The 14,144-nt window shown below is 39.3% G+C and overlaps 1 protein-coding gene across 3 annotated transcripts; it reads right to left on the reverse strand.

Moving 5' to 3' along the window:
- Window positions 1–3,877: 3,877 nt before the first annotated feature.
- Window positions 3,878–13,984, reverse strand: borcs6 (BLOC-1 related complex subunit 6). 3 transcript variants are annotated; one of them, XM_053504781.1, is made up of 6 exons: window positions 13,894–13,984; window positions 11,512–11,987; window positions 9,260–9,728; window positions 8,832–8,995; window positions 4,965–5,048; window positions 3,878–4,871 (listed from the first exon to the last, which is right to left on the reverse strand). In XM_053504781.1, the coding sequence occupies exons 2-6, from the start codon at window positions 11,974–11,976 to the stop codon at window positions 4,746–4,748; spliced, it is 1,308 nt and encodes a 435-aa protein (XP_053360756.1). In that variant the 5' UTR covers window positions 11,977–11,987; window positions 13,894–13,984; the 3' UTR covers window positions 3,878–4,745. The 3 variants fall into 3 exon arrangements, with proteins under 3 accessions (XP_053360756.1, XP_053360757.1, XP_053360755.1); XM_053504782.1 differs by having other exon boundaries at window positions 11,512–11,984; window positions 13,894–13,954; XM_053504780.1 differs by lacking the exon at window positions 13,894–13,984 and adding an exon at window positions 13,638–13,842.
- Window positions 13,985–14,144: the final 160 nt, after the last annotated feature.

Here is a 14,144-nt window from a genome sequence, read left to right on the forward strand (position 1 = left end):
TGTTGTGTAATCATTCATGCCCAGAAATAGACAAGTTAAAATAGTAGTTTAGTGGTTAAGGCGCTTCGAAAGGGGCTTAAGTTCAAAACCCCACCACCACGAAGTTGCTGCTGTTAGAAACTTGAGCAACTTCAACTTCTCAGATGTATAATGAGATCAAAATTTAAGTTGCTTTGGAAAAGGATATATATAGCCTGGAAACTTTCATTTTTGTAACTGTTGTCTATTCATATTTATCAGCATAGTCCAAATGACCCATTTCTTTCCTTAGACTAAAATTGAACCTTTAGTTTAAACTACACAGTCTATTGAACTGCATTGTGATTTTCTGTTGAGTTTTGTGTTCAAAGAGCAGTTTAATCTATGGCTACGTCTGGGAGCAATAAACAGCAGAACTGCACTGGCTTGCATAATAAACAACTGCTGCACTAGGTTTTGTATTATCTGCATAGTGACAATCTATATTATGACCTTGCTTTACTTAGTGTATGGCTGCAATGCTGATTTCAGCTAGATGAAAGTCATGTGATCACGTGATAACGGTCATGGGTCATAAAATCCCATCTGTGCAAAAGATACACAGAGTTACAGAAGGAACTGCAAAGGAACTGTTCTGCGAAGGAATGCAGGTTAGGAAAAGATTTTCTAAAAGTTTGGGAACAAAAATATCCTAAAAGGTGTTTAAGTAACCAAATATTGCATAACTTATACATCCATAAGTTTGCACATACAGTACACTCACACATCTCTGCACCTCTGTCGAAGAATTTCATAAAGAGTTTATTATACAGGGGAAAAATCATTTTTTTATTTTCATATTGGCCATTTTAAAGTGTTTTTTTTTTACGACTGAATAGTTATTTTTTTATAATGTTCCAATTGCTCATGCATGATTGTTCTGACGATCGGAAAGTAAGCGCAAGCATACGTTTGCGCGTATGAAAAACCTCTTTGATGCATGTAAACGTGCATGATCTAGTGTAAAACCCGGATATGGTGGACGATAAGTGCATCATCAGATTTACAGAATGCTGTAGGGCCGGTCAGCTGGTCCCATCACCTCTATCAGTTCATCCGTCCAAGCTGTCCAAACTAACCTCTAATCTCATGTTTAGTCTTCGTCTTATCGCTATTCTGGGACAGCCATGTTTACAGCAAATCTGAACCATCTGCTACACCATCACAAAACAACAGGAAACAATACTGAGCAATAGTAAACAATAAACAGAGGGTTAAAATCAGAAAAGAAATACAGCCGAGTCTCTCACTTTCTCAAAGGCAAAATATGTGCCTTATTATAAAACGTCACGTTAAATTACGAGCATTCGGCAAGTGAACCGGGTTAAAGTAAGTGGATGATTAACAGTGCTGTCAGCTTCAATATGGAGGCAACACAATGACGCTTTCAAATATAAACTCTCAATCATAGGTTTGTTCTCTCACTGGGAGTTTGTGGCCTTCCACCTGCCTTAAATCCAGGGGCCAAGTGAGAACACACACTCGCTCGATCACACACGCACGGTCATCTCTAATTAAGACATTATAATGCAGAGCAGCATGAGGCAGAAGCAGTAGTCAGCTGATAGGAATGTGCTGCGTGTATAGAGCGCTCAGCTAAAATTCACCACGAGCGTTCCGTCTGTGTTGTCTCACTTCAGCCTGTAGAGTCATTTGAGCTGTAGCGCTTCATGCCACCTGATCAAGACCAGACACAGAGCTGGCCTCATTTATCAAACCCGATACAAATCTTTTCATTCGCGACAGTATTAAAATATAATATTTATGGAAATTGAGCTTCATATGCAACAAAAGCTCTTGAGATTCCTGATTATGCATACATTACAAAGCCTCCAAATGTGAACTTTGACAGATTGGAGTATAACTGGCATGAGTTACTTCTCTTTTATTGTATATACACATCATAGGTGCGTTCTGATCGGCCTGAAGTACTGTGCGAGTATACTTCACAGAGTGTTTAGCCATGTTAAGTGTGATTCCAAAGTGCAGAGAGCGAAATTGTTCAGTTCAACAAAGGGAACTGCAAACGGTGTACAGAAGAACTCAACAACAGGTCTTCACAAATTTCCCATAAATAATTGTTTTTTTTATATTTATCATTATTATTATTGAGGACAGATTATTATCATTAATCAATATTTATCTTCTATGTGTTTCAATGGTATATGTTTTATGTTATAATTTTTGTTTCAATTAATATTCAATATTTAATGTTCGTAGTGTAAAATATTCACAGCAGCAGCGACAGGTATTCTGTCAGGTATCAGGGTGATCTCAAAGTGATTGCTTTCTTAAACAAAAAAAAAAAAAACCCTTTCAGATGTGTGTACTTTGTTTTTAGGAAAATCGATACAAGTAAACCACCAACAAAAACATAAAGATTGCAATATGCAAAATCTATCCGAAGGAGCATGCATACAGTGGGAAATATGGACAATGTACTTCTGCTTTGACAGCTGTGTCGTGTTTGTAATGTTAATATATTGATTACAAGAGTCTTATGTGAGTAATCCTACTTGGTGTATGTGAATGTAATGTACTCTGGGTAGAGTAATAGTCAATGGTGGTGGTGGGACTGATTTTCAGGAAACACTAGAGGTGTAGGAAGAAATGTACCAGCAATTACTAGATCATCAATTGGTTTACTCAAACGGATGATTGATTATGGAATGGTTACCAACTCCCATAACTATATACAACATGCCTTGTGCAATAGTTGTAATGTTTAACTTATGAGGGCACTATATATGGCTTTATTTATTCATCTTCAGTAACCAGTTTAGAGCCTTTCCTCAAGGTCACTGGCACAAAGGAGAAATCCACCATGCAGAAGACGGTCCATTGCAGGGCTACGGTTTTATAAGACCTTCATATTTTTTTGTTTTTTAAAGGTTAGCTAAGCTGGTTTGGTTGAGCCAGCTGCATGGCCAAAGGGTCCAATTGTGTTCTCATCTAACCACATCATATAATTCCAACTGTAGTTCCCATGATACTTGTTCTCGTTTGCAAATCTTATGAACAGCTTGTTGCTATGCACGTGGTGTTTTGTAGCTAAAATTAAAATGAGGCAAACCCAAATGATCAACTATTTATAGTGTTCATAACACACCATCATCCTTATTGTGCATCTGGAATGCGTGCTCATGTGTCAGATTCCTGAAACTATGAATGACAGAGAAACTTTACAGGTGCAATATAGTAAACATACAACTTCAATTATTGTTGTGATGATCTTAAACATTATAAAAATAAAAATAAAAAAACACCACTTATGTTTTGTGATGGACTTGGATCCGATCCAGGGTGTTTTCCATGCATGCATCCAAGTGTACCCAGAATAGACTCCAGATGCACCATGAGCCTAACCAGGACCAAGTGGTTACTAAAGACGAGTGAACAAATTAAAGTAAAAAGGGAGTAAAAGGGAAAATATGAAGGGCGTTCAAGTCAAAACTGGGACTTTTTTTTTGGTAAAACAGAACATGGTTATGAGGAGAACTACTTTAATTTCTCTATATAATCCCCTGCTATACTAATGGCCTTCCAGGAACTCCATTAAGGACTCTTTCTTATATCTGAAAAAATTACCTGCGCATCACCCCATACTTGCACCAAATACATGTGCAAAAACATACCATTCTTAAAAACGAGTACAACCTGGATGGCATTGGGGAAGCAGAACATCATTCACAGCACAGTTCCCTGTTAAAAGTAGAAAACTTCATCTCACAATAAATGTTCTTTGCTTTATATTCTCCAATCCTGTTCACACATTTAGTTTTAAGCATCAATTATTTAAAAACTTTAAAAACAAACAGCTGGTGCACTTTAAATACAATGAGCATACAATTACACTGGATAACTCTAGTAAATTTATTGTTATATTGCATTCTTTAAAACAGACACATTTGCCAGACAGTTTAATAAATCGGGTGCATTGGAAGCAGACAAGAAAAGAAACGGACGAGGGCTGGAGATCAGGGACTGTCCAGCACTCCTCTTAATTTAAAAAAAAATCTCATTATACTCTTACGCCCTTCTTCAGTCCGACAGCTCGTTTCCAAACGACGGTATGCTTAGTCTCTGTGCTATATCCCTCATGACTGTTACCATGGCAACAGAAGGTCCAAAGCTCTCAGGACGATTAATAGGTCACACGTGTTAGAATTGATCAGTGGTAGAAACAGGGGATACATAGCATCCAATCTGTAGACACACAAACACCCAAAGGGAGGAAAATAGAAACAGAGAATGGCTTCTAGAACACGTTTTCACAGTGGCAAATACAGATGTGACGCATCTGGACTAATTTAAGGATTTTAATGCCACCAATCACCAACTCATCTGTTAACACGCACACACACACACACTATAAATAATTCCAGTACCATGCATTCAGGGAGAGAAAGAGAACGAGAGAAAGAGAAAGAGAGAAAAAGAAAGACAGAGAGAGCCCTCCTATAGTTGTGACGTCAATCTGCTGGACGGTGTGAGCTCACAATCTGGAGTCTGTTTCTTTTTCAATAATAATATTAAAAAGGTGCAGAGCCACAACAAGAGGATCACTGCTACTAAGAGGAATCAGAGGGTAGGAGCGCAGCGCTCACGGAGCGTTTCTAGGAGAAATGATCGTTAGCAAAGTGATTCGGTCGCTTGATAACTAGCAGAGGGCGGAGCTGTCACAGACTGTCTCCTGGGGCTACAGGGCGTAGTCATGCTCAAGGACATTACTTGCAGATGGCTTCCAGAGCGTCCAGCGTGCGCTTGATGTCTCTGATCTGAGCCGCGAGCGTCTGGATGGGCTGCATGGAGCGATCCAGTTCCTCACAACGTGCCATCAGTGTGTACATTCCCTAAATACACAAGCACAACAAAATAGGTCATCAACAAAAACAAACCATAGATAATGAGTTGAGTAATAGATAATTTAAAAAGAATTCCTATACCTTTATGCTCATATCTACTGACTCCCCCAAACTGTCCACAGAGTCTCTGTATGTCTGAATATAACCTACACTCAGTGCTGTCATCTATATAAGGAAAAAGAAAGGGTTAAACAAATACTTTCAATTACCACAGGGTCACAATAAAGCTTGAGGGGAACATTAGAGTCGAAAACAGAGTACATTTGATAGCATCCTGATGTCCTGTCTTTGATTTAAATGCCATCATGCTACAGTAAAAATAATTAACAAATAATACAATTACTATAATACATTTTTATCCATAGCTAATACACAACAGGCACTCAAGGAGTTTCGGTACTCCTGTACCAGCTTTGCCTTATGGCAGAGCTGGGTGCTCACTACACAAGTATGCTCTGTGATAAGAGGATAAAAAGTGGAACTATTTCTTTAGCCACTGCGTGGGGGATGAGGCTTTTAAAAGTTGACATGGGTGGAAAATGGATGCCCTTTCTTTATAGAAATATGTACAGTCTGCATGTTCTCCCTTGGCTTTGTGGGTTACTTCTGGGTGGATCTTTTCTTTCCACTGTTCAAAAACATGCATGGTAGGCTATTCATCCTTTCTAAACTGCCCGAAGTGTGCCAGTGTGTGTGTGCTTGTGCCCTGCAATGGACTGGCACCCTGTCCAGGGTGTAACCCGCATCCCCTGGGATAGCCTCCAGGCTTCCTGCAACCCTAAACAGATAAGCAGTATAGAGATTGAAGCACAATTACATGTAATATTACATTTCCTTTTCCTAAAAACCCCGAAAGGAAAGTACTTTAAAAGCTGCACAACTCTGCACAACAACACCATGTTGTAGGACACTTCAGCGTTCAGCTTCAACACCAATATTTGGACTAGCAGTATCAACCCAGTGATTTTCATTATTTTAACTGTACAAAAAACTTATTATTCATTTATGTACAGTATGTTTGCATTTAAGGTGGTAAAATGTTGCAGTTCCTTTGTAATCCTACAGGTGGTGCACTCTAAACTATTGACACACTGGTGGGTCATGGTATGAGAAAATTGTGTCAAGATGTTTACAACTGTAACAAATAAAAAAAATAATAATAGTAGGAAATAAATGAATAAAATAAAATCAGTTCATTTAGCCTAACCTGCAGGTTTTTGGACTGCCGGAGAAAACCGAAGAACCCCAAGCACAACAAGAACATACAAACTCCATGCACACATCGATGGAAATCGAACCTGGCCGGGGGTCGAACCCGAACCCTGGAGGTGCAAGGTGACAGTGATAACCACTACACCACTGTGCCGCCCATGTTACAACAATAAACGGAAATATACTGTAGATGTGTAAAATGTAAGACATTGTTAGTCTTTAGTTAATTAAAAAATGTTGCCAATTTCATGATTGTAACCGGACTATAAATTTGTCTTTTTATTTTAACAACAGCATGCACTGAAGTGTTTCAAGCAGGACAAGGAAACAGTCATTGCGATCGTGTGGGAAGGAATTCCAACATCCACAGGCCATGCCACTGAACAATCTGCCGCCCACTATGACCAGTCTCATCCTTAATCATACTGGACCTTACAGGGTAAGCTGACGAGGTAGAAATGCTCAGCAAAAACAAGGAGAAGGAGTGCATGCAGTGCTTTAAAATTACATGAATATTACAGGCAGCTGGGACAACTGACTGTCCGAACCATCATCCACAAAATTTTTGGCATGGACAAGGAAAATCTTATTTTTACTTCAGGAATGTTGGAATTCAACCATTTTAAATAGCCTACAGATGTGGTGAGCTGATATCAATACTGCATCTGATTCAAGACCAGAGGGTCATCAAACTGTCTCAGCAAAGTGAGCAGACTGAAAACACAACTTTGAGGGACTCGTTGTGTAATTGGGGAATACGGATTTATGTTCATCATGAATTCAAAGTGAAGATTCCCACTGAGATAAGATTGAAATTATGTAAGGGTTGTGTCTGACATGCCACTAGAAAAAAAGACAACAGATAAGAAATGATTTACTGTGTCAAAGCCTGCTCTAAAAAAAATAATCTCAGCAGAGTGAGAATCACTATAGATTTTTACGCAAGACCTTTTGATGCAACACAGTCACTGAAAGGGCTCAAAATGCTCAAAAAAGTAACTCTCTCATTCTTACAATGAAATCTAGGTAGAAATTAACAGCAACAGGCTTAAAAATAAAGTAGCAAAAGGGCATTAAATAACAGATGAGCAGGTGATGTCAGATAAAGGGATTTGATTTAGTAAGCTGCACTTGGACAGTTGCAGTAGGTCTTGGCATATACATGTACAGTAAGACCAGTGCTCAAGACGCCTACTTGCAGATTTAACGGCACACAGTTCAGAGGTAAACCAAGGAAAGGTGTCAGACGAGTCAGGTAAGTAAACAGGGGTGACTGTAATCCAGTCCAGAATGTGGAGCAGCCAATAGTGCTATTGTTGTGGATGCTAGATTGCGTAAAATTTGTATAAAAGGAATTATCTAGACAGGAAACAAAACTATTTTTAATAAAATGATGTTTGGACGTTTGTATAAATACATTATATGCCAGTTTAGCATGCAAGCAACAGAAATAAGTCAGACTACAGAGCGATAATCAAGACCTGGCAGTGTACAAATAAACTGGGGAAGACAGAGAGTGGGAAAGCAAGAAAATGACCGAATAAATCGTCTAATATAATCACATTAGCGAGAAAATGGATTTTTGGCTTCTGTTCTTGCCAAACAGATGAGGCTTCTTTAATTTGGTGGATTGCAAGTGGATATTCATATAAAACATCCTTACAGAGGAATTCGCATCAATGCCCAGTTGCAAATGTGTTTCAGCTAAAGAGATAGTGGGCTTGTGTTTGTCTTTTTTTCTGCTTTTATTCTGTATACTGCATTTTCGTTAGAGTAAGTGAGCTTAATACAGAGTTAATAATCAGTAAGTTTGACAGACATGCTAATGTTCTACTTGTATCATCATAATGAAATTTACTAACATCAGGGATGCTACAGTATTAAATAGTATGCCAGCAGCATGTCATTGGTGTCATAACTATTTAGGAATCCTATTTAAGGCACCTTATGTAGTTCAAATTGCTGTGCAAAATGTCTTAGCCTTGAAGGCTATTGGCATTGCATTAATAACCATGAGACTAGGGCTGGACAATAATTCGATATCAATATATATTGCGATAGAATTTTTTTTAATAACGGTGATATGATTTTTAAACACATTTCCGATATTTCGATATACATTTGAATATATGAGCCAACGGTTTTTCTCTCTCTTGCGCTGCGGAAATCGTCTTCCCTGCTGGGTCTTAGTGCTCATCTCTCACTGGTATAATCAACATCCTGATTAGTGAACCTTATTTTTTTTGTAGTTTAAAAAAAAAAAAAAGTTTTTTTAAGTAAAAAAAAAAAAAATAAAATTATATATGAGGAGCCTGGAGGTATTATAGACTTAGCAAATTCAGTTTGACATCCATTGTTTGTGTCCTCTGCACTTTTTTCCTGAGGCTTTTTAATATTGTCCATATCGATATCGGAACTATATCGTATCGACCAAAATTAAGAAATATATTGTGTTATAAATTTTTGCCATATCGTCCGTAGGGCTACATGAGACTAAACCATGTTGTGGAGAACGATCTATAATGTATCTATCTAGGTGCAGTCTAGACTGGGTGCAAGTAATGATGTCATCTTGCAAGAGTAGTATAGCACAGCTGGTTTTCCATTTGTCAAACTAGGTCAGTGAAATATAAACCCCTATGTTTAAGCAGAAAGACGTGTGTGTGTGTGTGTGTGTGTGTGTGTGTGTGTGTGCATATCAGGGTTGTGTTTATGCTCAAATGTGCTAGAGCTTACATTCTGGATAGTTCCATTGAGGCTGCGCAGCATCGTTTCCACACTGTGTGCAACCTCCTGCGTGTGTTTGTGAAGGTCCACCAGCACACTGGGGTCTATGGGCGGGATGTCAGCTGGCCGACGCAATGAACCACGACCTCGTACCACTGGGCCTGAGCAGTCCGCTGTGCACAACACGCATGCAGAGAACTGACTAATCAGTACAGCTTTAGTAATCAGATTAAAATGTTACCATGTAATAATAATAAAAAAACTTTGTTATTACTTCATTATTTATGCTTTAAATGAGAAATAAAAAAGTATTGTGGAGGACGAAATGCTACTGTACCAACACCATGAAAGAGGCACTACAGCCCTATAACATTGCAGGCAGTATGCTTTAACAATAAAGAAAAATCAGAAAGGAAAAGGGACTGTCACACACTCACAGTCGGTGTCGAGGCTGGGCCGTGAACTCATTTTAATTTTCTGCTCCAAGTTCTTGGTGATAAAGTGGGTGAGATCTCCATCATGGCTCACTGTGCCCTCCAGTTCCAGAGCGCTAGAGATAGTTGCCCTGCGGCCCTCGCCTGCCACGGCACGCACGGCGCCTCCACACGCCTCGCTGATGCCATCCAGACTTTTACTGTCCTGAATACCCCGCACTACCCGCTTGCGTCCAGGAGCAGAACGCACCCGCACTTCTGCCATCACGTGCGTCGGCTGTGGCCAATCCTCAGGTGCTGGCACCACGGGCAGAGGGACTAAACTTGGAAGAGGAGCAGGGACCAGAGGAGGGGCCTGGTCAGGCGGCGTGGAACCAGACAAATGGCCATCGTCGCAAGAGTTACAGTCGACTGGCTCTGTAGGTGGGGTCTGTGAAGTGGTTGAGTCTTCATTGTTGATCTCTTTTACTGGCTGAGGAGACAATGAAGTTTAAATGCACAAAAGACTTTACAGATAGACGCCATTTTTTCTCGACCTGACTCAATGTTTTGGTGTTTAATGTACATGACTGACACGAAATAACAGTAAATATTAGGCAAGAGGCGATACACTACAGAGAGTCAGCCCAGCTATCGTCGAAACCAGGGTGCATGTACAGTATGTGAGCCAGTTCACAGTGACTGCCCTTCAGGTGGCCATCTCTGCATAGAGTAAAAATGTTAACCATTAGTGTATTATGATCCAATACAGTATTATTCTCTTGATGAATCTGCAGGTCTTACATTTGATCCATGACCCAGAATGTTATTTTCTGATCGTCTCTCTCTCTCTCAAACTTCATGCTCTGTGGGCTACTACATCTGCTGCTGACTTGCGTGTAAGAAGAATGAGAGCTCGTAACGAATATTAAACTGATATATCTTGTGCACCACAAAGGACAAGAAGGTGTCTCATCAATATTTTGTATTGCGGTACTCTGGAAGAGTTTTTGTCTTAAGCCTTGTAATTATGGTTATAATTCAATTTCTTCCAAGTTTGCTTTGTCAGAACTTCTATATACCATTGGCCTCCTACACAGAATTAGACAACCACTGGTTTGCCAACACTAATTGAAAGTAAAGCAGGAAATTATAGACATACAGTCAATTTCATTTTATAAACATTTTTGGGCTTTGTGTTTTCCGATTCGATTCAATTAAATTAAATCCAATAACACTAATGTTCATTTTCAGATTTGTCTCAAGCAGCTATAATATTATTTACAGCAGGGGTGTCAAATTGGATCCAGAAAAGGCCATGTGGAGGCAGGCTTTCATTCAAACCAACCAGACGCCACACCTGATAGCCTGTTGAAAGCCAAGAACAACCAATTAAACAGGCGTGCCTTCTGCTTGGTTGGGATGAAAGCTTGCCCCCACATGGCCCTTTCTGAATCCAGTTTCACACCCCAGCTGTAAATGTTACAAGTATTAAAAACCATTATAAGTATGTTATAAGCACTAAAATGCTGTGTAACTGTGTTGTTGATTGCGTGAATGTCAAGTTGCATACAATGTGATGTTTTTTTCCTGCTTCAAACAATAGCAGTAGGTGACGCGTACTGAATTAGCATCTAGGTATTTGGCAGACGCTCTTATCCATATGTTTCTATCATTACTTATATAAACAGGTAGATCAGGTTACTAAGTAGAATCATCATCAGTCAAACACTTTAGGAAGGATTTATTTATTTATTTTTCGGGTGGAGGTTGGGACTTAACCCAAATACCTAAAAAACAAATAGGTCTTTGCTCTCACTCACTCCTCATTTATACTGCTTTACCCTTGTGGGGGGTCTGGAGTTTATCCCAAGAGACTTGGAGCACAAGTTAAAACTCTAAAAATACAAGGTGTTCTCTTGACCCTGATAAATAAACGTTTAAACTCTAAGTGTTGGGATTTAGTTTGATTGGATTAGAATAGATTCGATTAATTTTATTGTCATTGTGCAAAGTTCATGTACAGAGCCAATGAAATGCAGTTAACATCTGACCATAAGTGCATAAGTGGCCTATTTACAATAAATATATACAATGTGTTATACAAACAGAAGATGCATTGGGTAATAAAGTTATGATGTACAGTATAACTGTGCAATATTGTGCAGCGAATGTGCTATAGTAAACAGAAGATGCATTAGGTAATAAAGATGTGTAATATATATGGCTTTTTAAATTAGATCAGACTCAGCAGACAAAGTTTGGTAAATTCTCACCTGCACAGCCATCTGCTGATTCTCCTCACTGTTTTCCACTTCTGCAACATCTCTTTCATTATTCTCATTTCTGACTTCCTTGTCCTCTGCTCCTCCCCACCCATCGCTCGGTCCTGCGTTTGGCATGTTGGTAGTTTCCATGTACAGACTGTCTTTGGTTACAGCAGTAAAGTGTTTATCTGTGTGTGTTGGGCCATCTTCACAGACATGAGCGTTGGTGTGAGGCGCCGAGTTTGTGTGTATTTGTCTGTACGCGGGGTCCATGCTCTGATGAGTTCCTCTTTGTGTGCGAGTTCCTTTTTGTTTGCCTTGCTCCAGGCAAACTACTCCATCCTGACACTTCTGCACCTGAGAGGCGGATCCATTAGCGGCTGTCCAACTACGGGCCTCAGGAGAGTCAGGGGTGTCCATCCCATCGGTCGCCTCCTGTAGCACATCATGGCCAATCCCAGAGGAGTGGCTCATCCCTTAACCTGCTACAGAAAAAAAATAAAATCACCAGTGGACTATCAACGTAATCACTGTCTCTCTCTCTCTCTCTCTTCTATCAGTTTACTTCTGCACATCCGCATTATCATCCTTACTAGGATGTTCGAAACAAATGTATGAAAAATCCTTATCTCGCTTATGTACACCACAAGAAACGTGAAACAAGCAAATATTTTGTCAACACAGAGTTTCCAGTTTAGACGAAACATCCTTCTGGAATGGTTTAAAATAGATACTCTTACCATATGTGCAAGCACTGACTAAAGACAAATATTCTGCACAATATGTCAGAATTAATATATTTTACTAAAAAAAAATAATAAATAAAAAAAAACATAAGCAGGACAACCAAATATATGGCAGAACCATAGGGATAGTGGACAGCGTTAACAGTAAAATGGGTATATACAATGAAACGATATAATCACAAAACCTAGGTGCCAATTCATTTTGTATCGCAATTCGGTAACCATCACAGCTACATAAATATCTTGAAATTTTTAAAAGCTACATTTTTACATTGTGGCATGGTTTTTATCACTGTCGCATTGCACCTCCAGGGTTGAGGTTCAATTCCTGCCTCGGATCTGTGTCCATGGAGTCTGCATGTTCTCTCTGTGCTCGGGGGGTTTCCTCAGGGTGTCATGCATGTCTGGGTGCAACCATGCAGATTAAACTAACTAGCATTCCCTAATCGCCCCGTAATGTGTGAATGTGTACCCCGTGCTCATATCCTAAATATGGACTTCATGGTGAGGCTCATGTCTTTCCTTTTCGATGTCTTGCCCATGCAGTCGTTGTGATAATCAATCATTGATCTAACAAAAATGTAATATTGGACTGATTAGATTTCCTCGACAGTGATCTAAATACGGACTTAACCATCGCTGGCTATCATGATCTGTCTTTTTTTTTACGTTCAAATACAGGTTTATCGGTTTATTTTCCTCCTTCATTCTGTGGATAATTTTTTCCAGATCCTGGGCACTTTCTGACAGCAGAATGTCATCTGTGTATCAGTTTGGTGATGTTAAAATCAAATAATTGTCTTGTCCAGATTGAGCTCTTCCATGATGGTTTCTGCATTTCCAAGTTGAATAGAAGAGACATACATGTGAATGACATATGACCACTGCAATCCACCCGAATTATATCTGTCCATATTGATCGATAAAAAGAGAGGAGGGGTGTTGACAAATTTCTGACCCAAAAATTTTAGATCCGTATAATTAGTATATACAGATAACCTGGAAAAACATACGTGATATGAATGACACTGCACTATTCCTGCTACAGCTTATGTGTAATAGGATGAATCACATGAATTCTGAATCACATCATTATGACACATAAATCCACTCAACCACAGCCAGCTAACATCATCCACCATGGGGAGATCTTTGAATCAGAGCAAAATTTGTGATAAAAATGTTTAACAAGTCCCACCGACAGGGCTTTCCGACAGTATTTCACGTGACTGGGGATTTCTTAATCAGCTAAGGTTACAGTTAGCCAGATTGAGGAACTGAAATCGACATGACGACATTAGCCATCTAGCATGAGCTAACAGAACACACAAGCTGGCCAATAATAGCAAACAAAACAAATAAAAAACGTATTTGTTTTCATAAACTCACTTCCTCACGTAGAATTAGGAGAATTCTGTGAGTGTTGCCACCTGACGCTGAGTAACGCTTCCTGACTGAGGGAGTACAGCAGGGATAGCTCCTGGTAGCTAGCGCGCTAAGCGGGCCTGCAACTTCTCTTCTCTTTAACTTTATGAGACACTCAGTGGCTGTTTGTCTTTTGCCAGATAAAACATTTAAACCCTACTTACTAGGAAAACGTTACATATACGCAGGGTTGTGACAGACAAACCAGATAAATATTTACCTCTTCAGTTCTTTCCGGAGGATGAAGGTTGCCAGGAAACTAGGTCCGTTATAAATATCCGTCGTGCAAAAACCCGCCGTGTGAAACGTTGGTTCCGTCTTGGTCATGTTACTGACAACTAGTGTCATTATTTATTTTATTTTTTGTAAAAAGGTTTGTGTACTCTGGTATATAAAATATTTAGTTTTGATTAAAAAAAGATGTCTATATATGTAATGAATATATGGTTGTGAATTGGATCATAAAGAAAT

The sequence above is a fragment of the Clarias gariepinus genome, chromosome 9, assembly GCF_024256425.1.
Source record: "Clarias gariepinus isolate MV-2021 ecotype Netherlands chromosome 9, CGAR_prim_01v2, whole genome shotgun sequence".
Taxonomy (NCBI): domain Eukaryota; kingdom Metazoa; phylum Chordata; class Actinopteri; order Siluriformes; family Clariidae; genus Clarias; species Clarias gariepinus.

What these genes read in the sequence shown, in the direction of transcription:
- borcs6 (XM_053504781.1), bottom strand. Translation starts at nt 11,976, where the DNA reads ATGAGCCACTCCTCTGGGATTGGCCATGATGTGCTACAGGAGGCGACC. An exon ending in ATCAGCAGATGGCTGTGCAG is followed by an intron (nt 9,729 to 11,511) that starts GTGAGAATTTAC and finishes TTGTCTCCTCAG; the next exon opens with CCAGTAAAAGAGATCAACAA. An exon ending in CAGTAGATATGAGCATAAAG is followed by an intron (nt 4,872 to 4,964) that starts GTATAGGAATTC and finishes TTGTGTATTTAG; the next exon opens with GGAATGTACACACTGATGGC.